The sequence below is a fragment of the Chionomys nivalis genome, chromosome 3 (assembly GCF_950005125.1).
Source record: "Chionomys nivalis chromosome 3, mChiNiv1.1, whole genome shotgun sequence".
NCBI lineage: Eukaryota > Metazoa > Chordata > Mammalia > Rodentia > Cricetidae > Chionomys > Chionomys nivalis.
In genome coordinates this window covers 44742246-44765803 of record NC_080088.1, presented here as the reverse complement: position 1 = coordinate 44765803, position 23558 = coordinate 44742246, and the positions used below count along the sequence as shown (strand labels likewise).

Genomic DNA, 23558 nt, shown 5'->3' with positions numbered 1-23558 from the left:
TTTCCATGACAGCACCTTTTTCTCTTAAATACTAGCCTCAGTTGTTCAGCAGGGGATTTTCCTTAGTGCCTGACCCGCGCCCATCATCTCCCTCTAGCTCCCAATCTCTGTTAACCACCATTGTACTCTCAGTTTCTATGAGACCAATACTTATCTGGTCCCACATATGAGTGAGCATGTGTATTATTTGTCTTTCTGGGCCTGACTTACTTTAATGATATCTATTTTTATCAACATTGTTGCAAATTATAGTATTTCATTCTTTCAATTATTTAAATCTTTAAAAAATAATCTATTTAATAGCATTTGTGTGTGTGTGTGCACGCACACAAGTGCAAGTGCATAGGCACCAAGGAACTGTTTGGGTTATTATGAAAACAGAGTAATTTTAATGCAAAGATCAAAGAGATCTGAGAATGGAAACAGGAATCTCGTTTCCCAACACCACCCTCTTCTTCCAGAGCCTGGAAATTAACTGGTCATTGTATGAGTTGATTTGCTAGCCTAAAATTTACAATTATTAGCCATGAGGTTCAAAGCCATACATAGGCTGAAAATAGCGACAAGGGGATAAAAACAGGGTAGTCACCTAGAAAAAAATGAGGGTAACCACCCTGGCTATGATATTTTCTTATTATGTGTGCTCACATATGTTCTGCTGTTGCTTTGTCTGTTGTTTGTTTTGATTTGGGTTTTGTTTGTTACTATTTTGGTTTAAAATCAGATCAAGGTGTGTGATTTCTTGTACTGTTTCTTTTCTTCCCCATTTGTCTGCCAGCTCAAAATGTCCATGGCTTAGATAGGAAGTGAGGAGGATACCTTGGAGTTGGTTTCATAGCTTTCAAACTCAGCTTCTGAGCCTGAGTTCCCTCTTTGGAAACTAACTTTTAGAGGGTCCGTGACCATATGTAGTATTCTTGTCCAGGGAAAGGCTTTCAAACAACCAGGGTTCTGCACACTGAAGCAAGAGAGTGATTAAAGAGCCTCCGTTTGGTTAGGAATGCACCAAGGTCTATCTGGGGCTTTTGAGGTAAGGGTTGGACCTTGACTAAGGCTCACTTCAACACAAAATCTACATAGGTTGACCACCAAGAACTAGAAACAATGATGCACCCTGCCATTGAACAGTGATGGAGCCTCAGGTAAGCGAGTCAAAGATTTTAATTTCTCTTAGTCTTTCAATCCCATCAAAATGAGATGCAGGGTGTCTCCATGCCACTGACAATAGGACAAAATAAGTTATAGAAGCTGATGAGGAAAGCGATGCTACAACTTTGGAGTAACATAGTCAGTTACAATGAAGTTCATCCATACCCTTGTCTGATTTTGACTCTTCGTTTTTATGACTGCATTATTCCACATTGTTTCTCAAAGTTTGTTCCCACAAATCAAACAGGAAAGAAAGCACAAGGGGTGCGGTGGTGAAAAGAGAAAGCAAATGATCTTATCACTGGAGTAATACCTGTTTTAGTGATTAAAAAGAAGCTGTTTCTTCTTCTATGCTCCCAGAACTGCTTCCTTCATTAGGCGCTTTCCACCACTACAAGGGTGATCCTAATCCATAACTTTAATGCCTACATTAAGTCATTTCTCACAGCTTCTCTGCCTCTTCTATCACTTATAGACAGGAAAGCTGGTTTTGAAGACTCAGCTCTGACAGGATTATCACAAAGTTAAAGAGATATTAAACCCAGAATGTGTCTTTTGTTTTGTTTTATTTTGTTTGTTTGTTTGTTTCATTGTGTTTTTTTGAGACATGGTTTCTCTGTAGTGTTGGGACCTGTCCTGGAATTCACTGTGTAGACCAGGCTGGCCTCGAACTCACAGAGATCCTCCTGCCTCTGTCTCCCAAGTGCTTGGATTAAAAGTGCGCCACCATCGCCTGCCTGACTATATGTCTTCTTTTTAAAAGAAAATCATAAAATATGAAAACTGAAAAACAAACTGAAGGAAAAAAGACCAGGTGGCTTGGAGCTAAAGCAGGTCATTGTCAGAAAGAACCTTTAGGGGTAATTTCGAACCTTTTTCCTGCTCTCATCATTACCTCTGGTCATCTTTCTGAGATGGTCCATTTTAAGAGGCCTGGGTGGACTGAGTATCTATGGCACTCAACAGTGCTGAAGTATACATGATAACAAGCTGTCTGGCTGCTGTCAAACAAGTTTATGTCTAGAAGGGAGAAGGAACAATATGAGCCATTTAATTAGAGGTGCTTGTCATTGCTAATGAACAACAAGGAACAATTTGGGAAGTTCTTTGAAGCAGTCACTTAGACATGTCATCAACATTTCAGAAAAGTTGTTGCCTGTTAGACTGCGATGGCCGAGAGTAGCTCCAGTAAACCTGTGTACATCTTATAACACGTTGGCAAGGACTGGCATTATTATTTCCATTTTACAGGTAAGGGGCTCTCCAATCCAACAACACTAAATGTCTAAAATTTGCATACTACAAACTTACAAGTCACATCTTTCCCCCAAGACAAGGGAGGCACTGGAACGAAGTGATGCTGGCTTCAGGGTGTGCAGCTTTGCTCAAGACAGAGCTTACTTGTATCCGTTGTGCTCAAATTGCAAAACATCACTGTCAATGTTATACAACCCTGCCACTCAACGTAGACTCAGCTTTTGTGGTAAAATTAGAGGGAACTGCAATTGTCAAATAAGCTCGTGTGCATAAGGAAAGAACCCACTATGTGATTTTAGATACGGGTGCTAATTCCTAGACAATAGTTATTTCCACATTCAAATCCTGAGGATGCTTAAGTGTTGTGTGTCTGCGCACGCGTGTGTGCTGATTGTGTATTGAAGCATAGATGACTTAAGTTTGCGCGTGTCTAAGCTTATTATATGTATGCATTTAGGTTACACAAATAAAAACTATTTTTGAGGAAACTGAACCTCCATGATTACTAACAGCACATAAAACCTAAATGGCAGCTATAAGTTACGTATGTCTAGCTCCTCCTTGCATGTTTGTTCTTATGGTCCTGGAAAAGAGGAGAGGTGGGAAGGAGACACAAGCATTCCTCAGGCCCCACGTCCCTAAAACATGTTCATCCACTCTCTCTAACAGTCTAGAATATCCTTCTGGGCCGCCCCCACCCCATAGCCCTCCCAAAGCAGTGCGAAAGTCGGTGGGTAATTGGGTCCAGATTGGAGGTGTTTAAATATTCATGAGGCTGGCAGGGGGCTGGGAGGGGGCGACTGTCTAGAATGGGGGTAGGGGCTACGGGAAGTGATTAGTCACCGAAAGCTAGTGAACATTTCTGAGAAAGGGGCCCAGGGAGAAGGAAGAAAAAGATAGATTGGGTGGGGAGTGGAGGAAAAAAAAAAGAGAGAGAAAAGGAGAGAGGAAAGAGAAGGAGGGAGAGGAGAGGAGAAGAGAGAGAGAGAGAGAGAGAGAGAGAGAGAGAGAGAGAGAGAGAGAGAGAGAGAGAGAGAGAGAGAGAGAGAGGAGCATGTGCGGTGAGCAATAGCTGTGGACCTTACAGTTGCTGCTAACTGCCCTGGTGTGTGTGAGGGAGAGAGAGAGAGGGAGAGGGAGAGAGGGAGGGAGGAAGGGAGGGAGAGCGCGCTAGCGCGAGAGAGCGAGTGAGCAAGCGAGCAGAAAAGAGGTGGAGAGGGGGGGAATAAGGAAGAGAGGAGGAAAGGAGAGGAGGCAGGAAGAAGGCCGGGGAAGATACCACCATGCTGTGCTGTATGAGAAGAACCAAACAGGTAGAGCTAAAGATTTTTTACTTCTTGCTGTTGTGAAATTGCCAGAGTACAGTATTTCCTTGTAAAAGGCAGAAAAAAAATTTTTTTTTCTTTAAAAAAAAAAAAAAAAAAAACCTGTTTCTGCCCTGGCATGGTGCTCTGGTTTCTTTAGCATATGGTAACTGATGGTTGCATCCCAGCTTTATTCTTTTCTGTCTTTCATGCTTTTGGTTTTGGAATGCTGATACTAATTAGGGCGAGGGTAGAGAAATATGCCGGCTTGGCTGGAAATACGATCCCCTCTCGCCTATTAGTAAGTGCATAGCGTCTAGGTCTCTGGTTTTGAGGGTGTGGATGTGAAAAGGGGTGTGGGGACAATGTGGATTATGTCCGAGATAAGAAAGCTATCCTTTATATTATTTGTGAAAAAGCGTGCTTGGGGGAATTATCATCACGGTTGAGCATTGCCTGTTCTGGGATTCGATTTTTCTCACATGTGCTGCGGAAAATACCTGATTTCGAGCTCGCAAGAGCATTAAAGGGGAGCAGGTAAATGTGGAAAAAAACATGTGAAGGTTTTATTTATTTATTTAACGAATGAATGAAACTTATTGGGAGATTTTTATTTTTAAAGAGAGCCTTAAGACAACAGGGGTTGGGGGATAACTGGCTGTGCCGAGGGGGAAAATCCCCTTCCTAAGATCAGAGGCGGATTGTGCGCCAGCTGGTCCGGGAAGAGGGTGGACCACGCCCCTAGGAGCTTTGAGCTTAGATGGGATGGGAAAGGCAAGCCGGTATTACCTGTTGGAAACCGGGGCTTTTCTCTTTCCCCCTTCCCACGAGTCTTTCCTTACATTCGCAATGACCAGAGGGGTGCTAATATCCCGGAGGATAGGCATGGTGACTCCCATTCATCGGGATCAGGGACGCGTCCAAGACAAGCCAGAATCCCAAGCTCCCCTCCCCCACTGACTATATCCCCCCCCCCCCCACCACCCCGTTTCATTTCAAATTGCTCACTTATTTCTTGAAAGACATTTTGAAACTTAATCGGGGTGAGGGTGGAGAGAAGTGAGAAGCTGGGTATTCTGCAGTAACCCACAGCGTTGCAACCCTCTCCAAACGCAGCCTCCAAACATCCCTGAGGGCACATTTGAGTGATTTTTGGAGAAGGTTAGGAAGAGAAATGGGTGTGGGGTCTGTGTGCCTGTGTGCCCACGGTGGGGCGGGGTGGGGTGACAGTCGTGGTTGGAGAACCCCTTTGCACACGGATTGCCTTCGGGGTGGGGTGCTAGAGAGGGGGGTTTGGTATTACCCTTGTGCAGGTATTGGAAATTGGGCAATTTGTTAAACACTCTGAATCCAAAGGGGGTGGAGGAGAGTGCAGAGGAAACAGCCATTCAGCCTGGCCACATGTAGCCAGCGCCCTGGAAAGAGGGGTGGGGAGTGAGGAGGAAGAAGGTAGAGGAAAAGGGGTATAAGCAGAATGTTCAAGTAGTTAGAGGAGAAGCAAGCCCAAAACAAACAAACAAACAAACAAACAAACAAACAAACAAACACATAAATGTAAGTACTTGGTTGTGAAGGGATACATGGTGAAAAGTCTGTCAAGGCGGGGCAAAGGGTGCTGCTGGCTGTATCCCTCTTGGTTCCAGAAACTGCTGCTTCCATTGGAACATTTGTAAAACATTTATTTCCATGTCTTCCTTCATTTTTAATATATAAATGTAACAGGTACAGGTGCCAGGGTTAAACACACCCACAAAAATAAATAAATAAATAAATAAATCTCTAAGAGGATTGCACTGACCAGCTGATGAAAGAAAATTTAGGAAGGTGGAGCCTTGAGGAAACCAATTCTATTCATTTTAAAGGCTTGAATTTTGGGGGAAAAAAGTGTGCTGGTTGACAGCTTGTTCCCACCCTATTTTTATGCATGGTAGTATGGGAGTATCCACACATCTCCTTCAGTAAAGGGAAGCAAGCGTGGTTTTTTAGACAGGGAATTGGGGCTAAAGGAATTCCCTCCCCAAATGAGGACAGCTGCTTTTACTGGCTCCATCTCACTGACAGCCTGGAGCACTCACTCTGGTGTGCAAAGTGATGCAGATGAAATTGTGTGTTTAGGGACTTGTAGGAATTTGCATGTAAATGCAGAGAGCACATGCACACTTCCCATGCAACCATCATGCAAGCGCTCTGTATGGAGTCCATATGCCTGCATGTGTTTTAGTATCACTGATGCAAAGGGGGGAATGGAACGTGTGGAAACCGTCCTTTTCACCCACACGTTTTATAAATAGGTTCTTGGGCATGAAATGGTTATGTGCCCTATGTAATAATGTTATGTGTCATTTGCATAAGTCAGTATTTAAGATATCATTAAACCAGACAGAAGGAAATGGTGACTTCAGGGCGTGGGCTCATGTTACACTGACTGACATTTATATAGTGTGGATCCTTAAGCCTCAAGCAGGTTTTCTTCTTATGGGTGAAATGATCCTCTCTCATTCCAGGAAGAATTTAAGGGCTTCATTTCTTCTTCTGAAAGGTGTTTATCATTCTAGTTCTTAGTAGGGACTAAAACAAGGGTACAAACCTGCAAAGGTCTAACTCTGCCACACCCATGCAATCCAGCAGCAATGTGGGAGGGGGACTGGAGGGTTTGCACTTCCTTCCTCTTCCACTTGAGCAGCGCAAGCAAGCAGCCTTGGATATTTCTAAGTTTTAACACACCGTCAGTGGGTGAGAGGAACACATAAATGATCTCTATTAGCCATTACTTACCACAGTAGATTATTAAAGCAAAAAGGAGAGAGAGGAGAGAGAGAAGACAAGGGAGTAGGCAAAGGAGGATTAAAATAAAAGAATCCTGGAGATTTTATTGGCTCATGATTTTCAGATATCTTGGGGCTTACTTTAAATAGCTCAATTACCATGCATATTGCAGACGATTAAAAACTTGCAAGGTGTGATAGTCTACAGAGAAAGAAAAACTATGAGATGTTTCCTTTGTTTAAAAATAATGGCTTTATTTTGTAGCTCAAGTGTAAACATTACTTTGCAAGCTAGCAGAACAGGGTCCCCCACCCTTATCCTGCTAGCATATATGCCTTTCCCCCAAATGACAAATAAGTCTCATCTTTGAAAGACAGATTCATGCTTTAAAATTCCAGCCTTGCTCTTCCCTCCCAGGAAGAGCATCAGGGGGTGTGGAGGGTACAGCTCTGCTGCTGGGTGAGGGGAACATTCTTTCTAGTAAGAAATTGGATTCCTGCTCAGACTCTCTGAGCCACACCCAGTGGCATCCAGGGACTTAGTCAATTGATTCAATTGAGGCCTTCTACTTAATATAATTAAATCTGTTTAATTTTTTTAAAATCATGGTGTCTTCCACATATTTCCAAAATTAAAGAGAAGAAATTATTTAAAAGATTTTTTTGTCTGTTTTTTTCCCCCCCACATCATCTGGACTTGCAGAGAACCTTCCACAGTTTGTGATGAATTCAGAAATGTGCTCATCTCTGATTATTAAAATTAAACCATGGCCATGCACAATGACACCTGATCCTTCATGCTAAGAGACTCCTTTGAATGTCACCCTGACCCCTGCCCACTCTACTCCTGCAAACTATGCTGAGGCAACTGGAATAAGAAAACACAGGGTTAAATTGCCTTCTTGCTGAGCTGGTGAAACTGCAGAAACCTCCTTTGATGTAGCAATGTAAAGGGCAAAGCTCCTGCTCACCGAAAGAAAGGGTGGCCCGGGGTCTTCTGCTTCTGTCATCCTGAAATTGCTTGTGACATGCCTGGGGCAGAATTAATCCACAGACTTCAGAGTTTTACTTGGTCCCATAGGGAGGAGGTAGAGGGCTTTCAGGCAATAATGGAGCTATGTGTTAACTCATTGTATTCCCACCCTATACCACACCCTCCCTGAAGCTGGTCATACTGACTTTAAGACACCTTCTTTGAATAGCTTAAGAAATGCATCCCTCTCAAAGCTCAAGAGAAGGCACACCATTTAACTCCTTCACGTCTATGCTAATTTAAGAGAGTGTCACTTGTTTAAAGGAAAAAAAGGGGGGAGAGTGATTACACCAGAGCTTTGCCTCTTGGATTTTGAGTGTAGACAGGTTGACCCTGTACCACTGCCTTGAACTCTTTATAGAGGTCCCTGGAGAGTACCATGCGGTGAGTCCTACTTTCTGCCTCTTACAGACTCAGACACCTTGAATGGATCACATCACCTGGGTTTTGTCTCTTCCTGTCATGGGGATGGAAGAACAAGCCAACCAACCAAAGAACTAAGCAAACAGCCCCACCCCCTTTACCTCAAAGGGCTTTATAAGGAAGAATTTTCTCTTATCTGGACAGGGCAGCTTCCTCCCCATCCCCTGTAATTTTCAGGACATTACTTTGTTTTTTGTCGTTAGAGATGTTACTTCTGGTCACACTGAGCTCTGCCTGGATTCTTGATCTCTCTTCTGTGTTTCCTCCAGATCGTCAACCACTCCTACACCTCTCTCTCCTTTGAGATTTCCTCGGTTTGTAGTGCTTCAGCTGCTTTTCCTGTGCCCTGTGTCTTCTGTTCCCAGAGTCTCCTGACCCTGCATCCCCATCTCTAGAGTGCTCCTTCTCTCTTTCCTTTTAGAACAAAGTTTCTAGGAGCATCCCAAGCTCGTGCTCCTCTCTGCCACTCATCACTCACTATTCTTCTGCCAGCTTTAAAGAGGCCTCTGCTCCCATGATTCCACTGACACAGGGTACTATTTCAGGTGAGCCATTAGTTGACATCTTATTGATTTCCCATTGCTCTGCCTTCTCATTGTGCTTCCCTGATAATTCTCCCAATCCCCCTTCTCCTCAAACAGGACCTGTTAAAACTCCTCTGAAGGATATTTTACACCCCCAGCCACTCAAGGCCAATGGCTTCCCATCTGTTCTTTGGTTCTTTCCCATGTCACCCCATTCATTAATCCCAAAGAAACACATCCACATTCAGAGCTTCAGTCCCGTTTTGCAATTTTGAGATGTCTATCTTTACCTCCTGGTCTATAAATATCTTGATGTGTTTTTAGAGAGCCCCGCCCCCTAGTTTCTCCTGTGTCTTTTGCACCAGGTGTCCTCTGTTTTGGGCTGTCCTTGGATTTCCTACTCCAGTACTATCCATCCAGTTTTAGAGCTCTAGAAACCTAGGGTGTGTCCCAAACAGTCAGTTACAGAATCTTTTGACTGTAGCTAAAAAAACTTGGGACACATTATTTGCTTTTCAACATTTACCTGTTTATATAAATAACCTGGCTCAGTCTTTTCGCTACCTTTCACCTGGCCTAAGGCAATAGCTGCCTATATGGGTCCCTAGTTCCACAGGCTCTCTCTTCATTCTTCCAACCAATGGAGAAGCTATCTTTACCTGATGTAAATCTGGTCACACTAATTTCTTCATTAAAATTCTAGAATGTCTCCCCAATGGCTACAAACCATTAAACAACCCTTCAGGATGCATGGCATGATTTGGTATTGCCTCTCTTCATAAGGCCATCATTAAATACTTCCTATGTCTCACATCTCACTCTTTTGCTTACTTTACACTTTTTCCTTAGCCTGGAAAATTTCCATTTCCCTCATAAGAGTTAGCTCCATTCTTCTATTAATGAATTTTTATCTACTATTGTTATAACCATATTGTACTTTGAACTATCTCCATTATCACTTATTGTACCATCTAGTGTTTTATATATATATATGTGTGTGTGTGTGTGTTCACACTGTGAGCTTCTTGTGAAAATTGATGAAATTTTATCCTTTCCTCTGTCTTTACTAATTATCATACTGTCTAGTTCCCGGGTGAATACTTTGAATTATGAATGGTCTGCTTGCTAAACACATATGGAACTAGACGTTCAGTCTTGTCACAAGTTGTGGCATATTTAAATGAATAGAATCACTAGTAGATTTTAAGGAAGCTACTGACATGTAATTTTAAAGTGGAATTCATCCTCATTGACTATTGCTACAAACTTATAGATGTGGCAACTGTCTGATTTTTGTACAAGGAGGCACCAAATTATCCTTCTTATACACTGCATTTCTCCAAACTGCCTTAGCTGCAGCTATCAGGAGACTCCCTTACCATACTCACCATCCTAGCGCCCAACACCAGGCCTATCGTAGGATGTGAAGAATCCCAGTCAAGATTTGGCTAGTAAACTCTTACAGCTCCACAAGGCCTTTCTTTGGAGCCTGGTGTACTCATGATCCTTGCTTTGTTCTACAGATATCCTTAAAGACTTCATGTCCATCTCCCGCTGTTCACAGCTGTTTGATTTACTTAGCGGGTAGTATTAGCCTGTGTTGAAGAGTATATGATCAATAATTATTTTTATCTACATTTGAACTTTGTCCTTCTCTGTGAAGTATATAAATTATATTATCTATCAACATCCATCTTGTGTAGAGCTGAAGGGAGGGTGAATAGTAAGAAATCTCTTAAAGTTGTGCTAAACATGGAGGAATCAGATCATTTGAATCTTTGCCAGTTTTGAACAGACTTCAGAGGTTTGGTCTTGGTGCAAGCCTATGGCATCCAGTATGGAGAAGATTGCAACTACATATTATAAATCCATGATTTCAAGGGCTGTATTCCCATGAACTTAGTTGGGATATCTTTGAGAGAAGAAACAAGATAAAAAAAATATTTGTGGGTGAAGTTTGTATTTCATTGCCAAAAGATGGATGGTATTTCTCAACCCTGATGTCCTTGTCCTATATCCTACTAAATGTTGTACACACCTCTAGCTTAGGATTTTCTTACCCGCCCCCTTCCAACGCAAATGAAGTTTTTCAGATTATTACATCAGTTTCTGCTAGTGCTTGGCATTAGGGACTAGTGAAAGTGAACGCTAGTTAATAAAAAGTATATCTTGCCCAACTTTCCAATATGTGTTTTAGGCAAATCAAGCACTTTAAGGTATGCCTAGCACTTGGGGACTCCCCATACATATTTACTTTAGGGGACGTATATAGGGATAGAGTACTCATGATGGAACCTAAGAAGACATTTTCTGAAACCAAGACCATTCTTGTGTACCTATTCAGAGCCAAGTGTGTGTTCTGCTTAGTGCTATCTTTTCAACAGGATGACTGTGGTTAAAGTTACAGTTCTCTGTCTTATTTGCTTTGAGTGGCATACTTACAGTCATTTTGGGTTCAGTGTGGGACTGTGAATTTCTGCGTTTCCAATCCGTAACTATGTAGAGATCCTGCTTTCTTAGATGCTGTTTGTTTAATGTCCTGTTCCATGTCTTTGTAGTGGAATAAACCCCTCCCCTGGGTTCTAGACCTGGCTCTGCCAATTGCTTGTCCTGTGATCTTAGGTAAGTAACTTAATTTCTCTGAGCCTCAGTTTATTCATCTGTATTATTGGCATAATAAAAGCCTCCAAATCCTGACTCATTTTCTTTACTAGATTGGCATGAGGCTCAAATAAAGTGATGAAAAATAAAAGTATTTATGTAAACAATGACTTTTTGACCCTCCTTAAAGTGTTTCTAGTGCTACACAAGCAAGAAGTACCGATGTTGTCTGCATCAAAGATATATATTCTCCACATCCCTTTCCTGTTCTCTACTAAGTAAATGTTAGCTACACTGATGGATGAGAGCAGAGCATATCTTTACCATTTCCTTTAAGAACCTGAGTGACAGAATTCAGATAAGCACACACTAAAATTGTCCTTAGCTCCAAAATGTCAGGAACGTGAGAAATATCTATTTTCCTGTATATCTTTTTTTTTTGCCTTTATATTTCAACTTCTCTGTTTGCTATGTTTGCTGCTTGCCTCCACTCTCCCTCAACACTGCACCTCCAAACTGGCTTCTGAGCATTATCAGACAAGCTGTGCTCACATTATCACATGAGGGCCCAGTCAGGCAGAAGAACGTAGAGGGACGGTAGGGCTGCTCTGGAGCCTGGAAATGGAGTTGCCGCCTGGTTGGAGGCCCAGCAGATTATTAGCTGGCACCATTTCCATCCACAGCAGTTTCAGGGCTTGTTGGTGCACCACTAGGAAACCTTGATCAGAAAAGCGCAGAATCCTGAATCTTTTAAAACTCAACTCCGGATGCCTTAAGCAATCTTACAAGTCCACAGATCTCTAAGAAGGACATTCATTTCCATTGGCTTCATAGTTAAGACTGGGATAAATTACCCATTTAACATAACACAATTTGTCAACTTTTCACACAAAGCAAAATAATTCTGTAATACCTACTCTACAAGAAAATGAGTTTTATATGTATTTGGAATTATATTAAGGCTTTTTTTTTTTTTTTTTTTTGAGACAGGGTTTCTCTGTAGCTTTGGAGCTTGTCCTGGAACTAGTTCTTGTAGACCAGGCTGTCCCTGGACTCACAGAGATCCACCTGCCTCTGCCTCCCAAGTGCTGGGATTTAAGGCATGAACCACTACTGCCTGGCTTTGAAATTATTTTAAAATAATCAGATCACATTAGTGCAAAGTTTCTGTCTTTCATAGAAGCCAAATGTCTAACATAAAAAACCCAGCATGACACACTTTATAACACCAAGTTTTGCATAAAGGATCCCAGAAGGACTTGCAATAGAAATGATGCTAATGATACCTAGGGTTAAGCTACTGTTCAGAAGGAAAAATTTTTACAATTATATTTATAGTTTGCTAATGGTCAATATCATCTTTAATCTCTCTTGTCTCTACTGTTATTTATGAGTTCCTTGACTAGGTATAAATATCAAAGTTTGACTTTAAGTGTGCATAAAAATAATCCATTAGAAGGAACCTAGAGATCCTATGAGTTTGAAAAAAAAAATCCAAGCCTAAAGCAACCAGGGCAAATGTGGAAACTTCAACTGGAGAAACTCATTCATGAGCCCTCTCTATCAGGGTTTTCATTAAAACAGTTTAGTTCCCAGCACCCCAGCTTCTCTTCCTTTTTATAAAGGGATAGAGAGGAAAGAAATTAAAGGAGGAATTGGAAAAGGAGATAAAGAGGGGGGAGGAAGGTAGGGAGAGAGGGAGAGAATGTTTTATTGGTCTTGCTTGGATCAACTACTGCCATTTGGACAATTCTTTCTGATTGTAAGAAAACCCAAGTCACACAGTTTCTGGAAGCTCACATCTGTAAATCTAAGGAAAGGGTCAATGCTGAGAAAGAGTCCCAGCATCTATTCCCCCACACACGCCTGTCATAGTGCAGCTACTCGGGGCCAGACGAATTTCCCTCAGCTGTGTTGGGTCCCTATGTTTTTCTTTGGGTTGTTTCTCGGTTTTGCTGCTTCACTTATTTATAACGAGTGCCCTTTCTGTTGAGATGTATCTCCCTGATGAAAAGCAACTTAGGGATGATAGGGTTTCCTTTGGCTTATGGTTCCAAAGCAATAGAGTCCTAATATGGGAAAGGAGTGATGACAGCCAGGAAAAGCATGGCGATGAACAGAAGGTTGGTTGATCACATTTGCAACCACACACAAGAAACAAAGAGGAGAAGTGGGAAAGGCTATAACCCTGAACTTCCCCATGGTGTACTTCCACAACGTCCTCAAACAACATCGACTAGGGACCATGACTCAATGGGTGACGTTTCTCATCCACACAACCACAATACCCTCAGCATTAGTAGAGTTCTAAAGGGAAGTAGTTGTCTCACAGCTTACAGATTTTATAAACCCGATAAAGGTTGGAGCCAGTCTCTATACCTAGAAATAACAAGCACTAGATTTCCACTGCCTTCTAGAAGCCTACACCTTACAGGTACCTTGGTTCTAAGACAAATCCTAGTTGTCGTATATTCCTGTTAACTTGGCATGGCATATCTAACTCTTCTTTTATAGTTTATAGAATCAATTTCTTCCTCAAGATTGGGCAATAATGGATGTAAAACAGATCTACGCAATTTATACCAGAGAAGCGCTACTCCTTGATATTAGTCATCTCATTTTGAATGTTCTTTAATTAATTCCAGCAATCATCACCATATTTATCTATTTTTAGCAAATTGGCACTTTCTAAAATACTGAGCTGTTGTCTCCATATGCACTAGCTTGCTCTAAATGTAGAATGTTGGTAATTAGCCTCACATCCATTATTTGTAATTCCTGTTCCAATAGCTATTAAAAATGATGTCTTTAAATGGAAATTGGAAAAACCCTAATATCTTCCCATTAATGACTGTGTAAAAGAGCTAGAAGAGGCAAAAACAAAAATAAATAGCACCAAATTCAAAGGTTAAGCAAATGCAAGTATCAGCTGCTTTAAACAGTGACGTTAGAACATCTTAGCATAATGAGCCTAGGATCTAAGCTTTTACTCAACTTGGATTTGTGTATACATATATATGTATATGCAGTGTATATACATATATATATATACATGTATATATACATATACATATGTGTGATATGGTGTATATACATATTAACCCATTTAAAATAATAGACCGTGAGCCAGTAAAAAACAACCTCTTTCATATGAGCTTCAAATATTAAAAATGTTTTTCCTTTTATTTGTCTTTACCTAAGAATATACCATTCAACATTATATTTTTTTCTATACTAGGTCTCTGACTCTTTTATTCTTGGGGATATTTTTTAGATCTGCCAGCCTATTTCTGGGTTTCCAGATCTTAACATAGAAATAACTGCTTTTTTCCCTTACCTTATGAAGCCATAGCATCCTTTGCTGAAGGCTATTTGTAATGTCTTCCATACTTTTTCATTCATTCTTCTGAAAATCTTTCTCAGCGAGTGTCCAGAAAAGGATCAGGTCATAGATAGCCAAGACCCTAATCGCCACCACAGTCTATAATGAATTAGGTTCCTCTTGGTACAGTAAGATGAGTAACAGTTACATACCATCCTCAGAAGAGAAGAAAGTACTTTTTGTGTTATGTGGTTCAAACAAGAAACAAGTGATAAAGTTAATAGTCACCAAGATTCCCTGTTTCAGTAAAGCCTGTGCTTACTGACTGCTACTTAATTTTACATTTAAGTTATCTTTCTCCCAGAATTCCAATGATTTTCTTTGTTTAGAGAGCTAATTATAATTTAATTATATGTGATTTTTCAAGGCTCCCCCAAATTTGATAACTATCCAGCAGTCTTCTACTGAGGTTCGCGTTAACCTAGCTTGTGAATTTAAATAAATTTAATCTCTATGGTTATTATCTTTTTTGAAGGAAAATGATCAAAAGTTTGAGCGAAGTTTTTCCTAAGGCTTCTGAAACTATAGAATATGAATTCTGAAGAAGAAAAGCTAACCTTTTCTTGGACTAGGTCTCACTGTACTTAGTAAAACTTAAGTACTAGTTGTCCTTTGCTGCTTCTCATTGCCACTGTCACTGCTTTGAAAGTCTTTTTCATAGTTTAGGCTCTCCCACCCTTCCTACCCTGAATGGAGAATTTCCTCACTTGCAGTGGTTTTACCTGCTCTTATGGTTGGTTCTTACACGATTCTCATATCTAGCTCACAAATTCTTTGAGGTTAAGACATCCAGTTGATCATCTGGCTCAAGAAACATGGATTGAAATATTGATTAATGTATATTCTGTGATGAACTCTGAATTAATTAGGCTTGAAGATACTGCACAAAACAAACAGAAGTTCCAGTAGAGTCTCAGAAAGACAAATGGGATTATCTTGCCTGACCTCTTTAGGATATTCAAAATTATGAACAATGCCTCCCTCCTAAAGTCTATTTTTTCTTGGCTTCGATAATAAATATTTCCGTTGGAATTTTCCTCTGTTCCTGTTTATATATCACCTATCCAGCTTCACATTTATGGCTTCTCCTCTTCCTCCTTCTTTGTCTTGGTGTTACTAAGACTTTTGACATTATTATGACTTAAGGCAGGGCACAAATGTTGTCTATGGCTGTACCACTCATGTGGGTTAGTGAGCCTCAATTGGGAGAATTCCAGGCTCTCCATTCAAACTTATTTTACAGAAGTTTGCATATAATTGTCCCTTGGAATAAGTCCTGATCTCTTAATTAAATCTCTTTCTCATCTAGTCATATAACTCACAAAATGGACACTTGAGTCCTCTCCATTATCTTTCACCATTAGATGCTTGTGGGTACCCCTAGTTTCTATGAAAACAATAACAAATTCATAAAAAAATTCTTCTCTCCTTTACTCCATTTCCTACCTCCAATCTGTCTTCCTTTCTTCTCTGGTCATCCTTGATGCAATCAATCATCTATAGTAGAAACAAAAAAAATAGGTTACCTTCTATTTCCCTTCTATTCTTAATACATCTAGCAGTGTTCTTCTTTCAGAAGCTAGAGTTATCTCTTTAAAAGTGTCCCTCAAAATGTGTGTCTCTGAAAGGTTTCCTCTCTACCTGTGATCAAAACCAGACTCACAGTGACTAAGGCCTTTAATTCCTATATGTTCAGGCCTTGTCTTCTTCTCTGGCTTCTTAGATTTATTCTCCTCCTTGTCACTGAATCTTCGGACTTCCTTTTAGTTTATAAAACACATCAAGTGTGGCTTCTCTCCAAGTTAATTGCATGTGTTGTTCCTGAGCCAAGAATTCTCTTCCCACTATTTACTGAAAGGGTTATTTTCATCTAGGCAATGTCTGGGTTACTTTCAACAAACCACATTTCTTCTGTTTTTAAGACTGCATACAATCTAATCAGAAGGGATATTTGTTAACTTTCTTGCCCCTAATTATCTCTTCAAGCTTCCAAGCCATCCAATTTCCATCCCAGACTTCATTGCAATTCTCTGGTCTCATTTCACCACTTTCTTCCTTGCTAAACACCTTTTTCCTGATTAGAGTCCTCCTTCTCTTTACCTACATAACACAGTCCTGGCTACTCATGTGTGATTATCCTCTCCCTGTTCTCTGTACACTACCTTAACATCTGACCCACTTTATATATGCATTCTCACCACTATCTCTTTTTCAACAGGAGTTCCTTTAGGGCAAGGTTCATGCTTCATTTTCTGGCCAGGTATATCTTTGGTTCAATGACTGATAGGAGTTGAGTAAACAGTCCATACAAATGAACAAATACTAGTGTCTAACATGTACTATGTGATGGCACAATTTGGTTAGGACTAGGACAAAGGTTGCTGAACTCCCACTGGTCAATTATAGACACTGCCCAATTCTGGCACAGCCCATAATAGGGCACCTAATAGATATCTCACACAGAGCTAAGACCACATAATCCTGGATTTCACCCAAGTAGGGCCAGCTGGTTGCTTCAGCAAATAACAGTCACCATTTTGTAGAGCGATCCCTTATTGTGATCAGAATACAGTAATACTGATACTATCAACCACGGTCTTGCTACAGATTTGTAGTTACTTTGAAATATACAGTGCTTTCCCAGTCAATAATTCTGTCTGCTAAACTAAGTCCTGAGCATTCTGCCCATTCATAAGGCATCTAAAACTGCTAGTTTTGGTATTGCTTCTGTGGGATTCCTGGTTCAACTTCCTGTTCATTATATGACCTATAATTGTGAATCATATATATTTTCCTAACTCCAGTCTTTAATTTCTCCTTAGATAAATTATGTAAACAATGTTTAGTTAGTGTTGTTTTTCCTGGTCCTCATCTACTGTGACAACATCTCTCAGAGACCGCTCTATCATTCCCAAACCCATTAACATAAGTGAAGATACTAATAGATTTCACTGGGGGATGTGCAAGGATGGTCATGCCAATGCCTAGGAAGATGATGACTCCAACATCCAATGTCTCTTACAACGATAATACTTCTGGGAAGTGGGACCAGGCTTCATCATGAAATTCTAGTAAGGAGGAATATACCCTTTTATTTGTGAAAATCGGTTCTGAGAATCACAGAGGGGAATGAATGACCCACGAACTTTAGGAAACTAGACTATTTTTAAACTAAAAGCTAACTGACATAGAGAATAAATCTTTTATGTTTTTGTCTGCATCGGAAGCTAATACTTGTTAAGAATTATCCCCTTAGGAAACAATAATGGAAAATATAAACCAATAACTATAAAATTAGAAAGCTTCAAACCAACCAGTTTTGGAATATACTGCACATGGAAGTCAAATTTGGCAAAAATCAAAAGAATATCATTTTCCTGTTCAGAGAGCAAATGATTACAAGAAAAGCACTATAAAACTGATTTAAGCTGAAAAAACTGTGAGTCACCTTTCTCGGTTGTGCGTCTTTATTTTGGTAGTTGTGTGGGAGGTGGAGAAGATGCTTGAGTAGTTTGGGTTGCCGAGAGAGTAGACTAGAGAGGAACTTAATGTTGGAGGAAGTTTTTTGGTGAGACAAACCAGTCAGGGATAAAACCACAAAGAGCCACTTACAGGAGAAAGTTTAATTTTTTTCCAGTGACCAACTCTATATGCCTCCACTTTTGTCTTTACAGATCATCCCTTTAGGTGATTTTCACAACATATCCTTTGATGTTGTGATACTAGCAAATCAGGGCTCTGGACTCCACAATTGATGTTTGTGTTGATTGGCACCACAGAGTCAGGCTGCAGGAGTTGCTCAATTAGTTACACATGGGAAATGGTCATGTGATGCCCCAGGCATGGCCAACAAATCAGAATTTCAGTTAAATCACGCTTAAGATGAATTCTGCGGGACTCCGAAGGGAGTTCTCTAGGATCCCCGTGACGTTTCAGCAGGTCTGTGTCGATGCAAGAAAATCAGTCTGGATTAGGGAATAACAATTAGTTCTTGGTACCTTTCTTACAAATAAACTGTTACTACCTCCTAATCTTGTGAAACTCATACAGTTTCCTGAACTGAAATGCTTTTCCTCCACTTTGTGCAGCATGGTTCTACATGCAAACATTCTATTGAAATGTCACCCATTTAATTAAATCACTTCTGATCCTTCCACACTCTGTTTGCTGCTCCACGCCCACTCTCTGTAGTGACGTACATTGCAATTTCTTCTTACATTGTTTTGTCAATGTCTGGTGCCTTTTCAGATCACATTACATTTCACTTTTAAGTTATCATTAGTTATTGTATTCTTTAAAAATTTTTTAAATGTAAAGAATGAATTTTGGTCATTTTCAACTCCGATTACCCTCCCTTCTCTCTCTCCCACTGAAATCTTTCTGTTGCCCATTACCTTTCCCCATTACCATCCCTCTTTTCCTCTCTCTCCCACTGTAACCCTTCTATATCCCTTACAAGCCCCACAGGCTTCTCCCTAAAGTCAAAACTCACCAATGGCAAGAAGCTGCCCATCAATCCCTGTGAGGCCGTCAGTCTCTGTGAGTTCTCTTGTCTCTCTTCACACACTGGGTTTACAAGCACATGAACAATCACACCAGGTTAACCTGGGTGCTGGGGATCTGAGCTCAGTTCTTGTTTGTGTAGCAAACACTTTACTTGCTGACACATTTATATTTTCATGTGTCACATAATTAATGTTTCTTAGAAATATCTTAAGCCCCGTTCCTAAATTTTCATCCTTTAGTCTATACAGGTTACTGAACAATGCATGCACTTACTAGGTCTACTCTTAAAGCCACCTACTAACTTTCTTAAATATTTCAAAGATTAGCATTCTCATTTTCTATTAGCTAAAGATAAATACTGCGTTGATTAATAGAATATAAAAGAACTTGGGATTAGTTGTTATTTTCAATTACTTTTTAGTCAAATATACTTTTTGACTTAGGAGAAATATTGCTCGGATCACAAACTCATTATATTGTTAAAATACGCTTCTTTGGATAAAGCAAAGTTTGGTGGTCAAGTAATCTATTTAAGCAACCCCATCCTGTCTCTCCTGAGGCCCTCTGATGATGCTTTGAGGATGGAGGTTTTGGAACACTGATGTATGAGCCATCTTCCGTGGAACTGATGTTGGGATGTTCAGTGCTCAAGGTCCTTCATCTTGGAGAGGATCAAACTGGAACGTTTGTCCTGTATCAGTCTTTAATCCTTTAAAGGAGATAGACTAGTAACATGTCTTTGAATTCTCCTGTCTTCACACTTTTGAAACTGAAGCCAGCCTTTATGAGAACCATTAGTGAACATGGTTCTTTTACAAACGGTGACCACAAGGTATTGTGCTGCTGTTTGCTTTTTGGCTCTATTTATATATTAATCTTTTTATAAGACTTTATTTTCTGAAGACAATATTTTCCTCAAATATCTTAAGAGTATGTTTATTTATTTAATATGTATTTATCATCTACCCTAAGCCCAAGATTACATCAAATGCTTAAAATACATAAATAATATTTATTTTAAAAAGAAAACAGCTTCTATATGTGTGGCAACTTGAAAGCCTGTGTTCTACATTATCTTCTGATTGTTTAATTAATCTAAGGTACTCTCTGCATGATTGTTCAAAGATATTTTCTGGCATAGAAATAATAGACTTTAATTTCTTCTTGTACAATTGGGTTTTCTAAGCAGCTTTGGAAGTTTAGGGGTGAATTTTCTAAACAAAATGACATTCATAGGTCTACAGATTGAAATAGTACAGTCCTCAAAGATTTCAATGATTAAATAAGTGTATACACACACATACACACACACACCTTAAAACCTAACTGGCATATAGTAAACACTTAATTTTAGTTATTGCTTATTCTGGTTGATGCAACTACTTACAGATACATGCTTAAAAAAATCACCTACCTAGGTATTCTTTTATAAGGATTCTCAAAAGGCTAGTTTCTGGATTTAGGGTTACATATGTGTATATATGTACATAAATGTGTTGTATGGAGTTTGTGAACACAAATTGGTTGACAAAGGAAAGAGATATTAATGCTACTGAATTAAATTTTATATATTCTGGGCTTCCAATACACTTTAGGACTAAATGTATTGGTTGTTGGAGTCTGGAAATCGGATGTAGAATTAGCATAACATGTAGGTGTGGCCAACATGAAAGAAGACCAAGCCTCCTCGACGCAGGCTGGAAAGGCTAGCTGCTTCTAGGAAGCTGAGCATGGGCAAGACTAGAGTTAGCCACTTTTACCCATTTTGAACCTTCAGTCAATGAAGCAGAGGTACAGTGTACATTACAGAATCCTCAGTGGTTGATGAGTCCATGTCCTATCCAGTTGGCCTCTCCTTCATTGTGTTCCCCTAGCTCACTTTTTCCCTTGGTTCTAGCATGCGTTTTGAACCTGTTTCACTGCCCTTCCCATTAACAGCATGAACTCAAGTATTACCATAATCCAAGCCAGGTTATATTGTCTGCACAAGAATCTCACAGATACAACATTATGTGCAGAAATCAGGCCGGAAGGTATAGTATTTCTTACCTGGCGAATTTTGGTGGACAGCGTTGCCTCTTTGGGTCTGGGTCTCCCTCTATTTGAAAGGCTTGCTTTTGACACATATTCGTGATCACCCCCCTTCCTTTCTTCAACATCTCAGCTGTTCAGTCTCAGCAAAGAAACTTCTCACTGCCTTATATAAAATAGCACCCACGCCATGCAGCCCTCACCTGTTGCCTTTCACGCATTTCCATCTTTACCGCCAGCCATGGTTTCAACCCCAGGTGCTAATTTATTATAATCTGCACACTCAGTGGGACGTGAACTGTGTACAGGTTTTGAGACTCTGCTGGCGATGTGTATTTGCTGTAGCCTCACTCAGTGCCTGACCTATCGGAGTTATTTAAGAAATGTGTATTTAATTCTGAAATGCACACATTTAAACTCTGCTGAGACATAAAAATAAGCTGAGAAATGCCATCGCTGAAGAATACTTTCTCCCTCTCCCCGCGTCATTTCTGATTTTTGTCCCTTCTTCTTGACCGACAGCATCTCAGATGTTTCAGTCTGGCTGTCAGGGTAAGATACACGACCAAGTGAATCTCCCAAGGAGGACTGAAAGAAAACTTTGGTTCTGCCTCCCGCTATAAAATGTCTATTTATTTCTTCTTTTACATCTTAATTGTTTAAATATTTGGGGAAGGTTTCCCTGCTGTGATAAATTTATACTTATTAAATTGTCAAATGTGATTGTATTTATTTATTTGTTTGTTTATTTATTTATTTATTTATTGCAGGCACTGCTGGGGAGCTGCTTGCTTTTGCCACTGGCACCATCTGGTTTTGAGTGATTATGGCATTTTACCTGATAGTCTCAGGGCAGGACTATCAGGGTGATGAATGGGTGGGAATAGGAGGAGGTCAGACTGTGGTGGTCAGGGGGAGGTGAGCAAGCCTGGAGCAGGGTGCCTGACACCTCGAGGCATCCTAAGAACCAGGATAAAACATCCACCCATTTGCATTCTGGGTTAACCTTCAAAGAGTGAACATGGCAACACCTACTAGAGATAAAACTAGCAAGATCTTCTAGAAGAGATTTAAGTTTTGAAGCAAAGAGAAAATCCATTTGGCGTTACTAACTGTTATGATTGCTCCTAAAATTTCCCATAATTCTTCACATCTGTGACTTATAAGTGGAATTTTTTTAAGTGACTCTTGCAGGACATTTGAAAATGCTCTGAGACTTGTAGAAATGATGGGGGAAATGTATAGTAGAACGGGAAGGATGGAAGGCACAATTCCTGTGGCTGTAACCATGGGACCTCACACCACTTGATGCCCTGGGCTTACAGCCTGATCTCTACCAAACCTTTCATGAGGTGAAAGTTGGGTGTGGACTCTGTTAATGTGGGATGTGTTCAGCATGTCTGATTTCATCTCACCATCTTGTTGTGGCAGGAAAGCTAGAGAAACTATTTAATCTTTCATATTTCCCCAGTGAGAGAAATATCTTTAAAGCACATGTATTGTTAGCTCTAATATATCTGAATATATTAATATTTCCATTGATGTCTAAGTTAGAAAGAATTTTAGAAGCTATGTTATCCATGAATTATTCTTTTATTCATTAAGAAATGTTTATTAAGTACCTAGTATAAAGGATGCCAACTAAAGCCATTCTGTTGAAATATTTAGATACAGGGATCTGAACAGTGTCTAAATTCAAGTGCTAAAGAATTAATATTTATTGTTATTGTTATTATTACTAATATCAGTAGCTTTTTGAAATATGGTTTATTGTGTAACCAAGATGGGCCTTAAATGAACAAATTATCCTGCCTCTACCATTCCAGTGCTGGGATTATAGACTTTGTCTTTATTTCCCAAATTTCACTCTCCCTGCCTGTTCTCTGAGCTCATACAGAGATGGACCAAATGCAAGGCTTATAGTATACATAATATAATTAATGCCACAAATATCATCTCACAAAGCCGCTCTATGCATCTCGGGTGCTTGTCCCTGGTATTAATTGAATCTTAAATAACTTCATTTAGTTTTATCAGTACAGTAAAAATCGAAGTTTTAAAGTAAAGCCAAAGTGCTAAAATGGAATTTTTCAAGTTTGCAATGATTAAAAATATCTCATGGAAGGTTTGCTTGAAGCTTTTCAGCATTGACCTTAGATTTACGGCATTATGAAGTCTTATAGAAAATATAAGCCGGGCGGTGGTGGCGCACGCCTTTAATCCCAGCACTTGGGAGGCAGAGGCAGGCGGATCTCTGGGAGTTCGAGACGAGCCTGGTCTACAAGAGCTAGTTCCAGGACAGGCTTCAAAAACCACAGAGAAACCCTGTCTCAAAAAACCAAAAAAAAAAAAGAAAAAAGAAAAAAAAAAAGAAAATATAATGCATACAAAAATGAAAACCCTGGAATTTAGAGACTTAGGTGTACAGTAAAGGTTAATTTTCATTAAACAGAAGTTTGACTTTTATAATAATTGATAAAAAGAAAACACTAGACTAATTTTCAGGCCTTTAATACATCAGTACAAAAGCCTATTGAATTATGCCTTCTTATAGGATTATTCTTAAACCATGATCTAAGACTC

The 23558-nt window shown here is 39.9% G+C and overlaps 1 protein-coding gene across 1 annotated transcript in view; it reads left to right on the top strand.

The window, feature by feature from the left end:
* Positions 1 to 3575: 3575 nt before the first annotated feature.
* The window catches only part of Gap43 (growth associated protein 43), a 91618-nt gene continuing 71635 nt past the window's right edge, over positions 3576 to 23558 (top strand). The window contains exon 1 of the mRNA XM_057765546.1: positions 3576 to 3719. Within this exon, the coding sequence (XP_057621529.1) occupies positions 3690 to 3719 (30 nt within the window). The 5' untranslated portion in view covers positions 3576 to 3689. The remainder of the gene's footprint in view (positions 3720 to 23558) is intronic.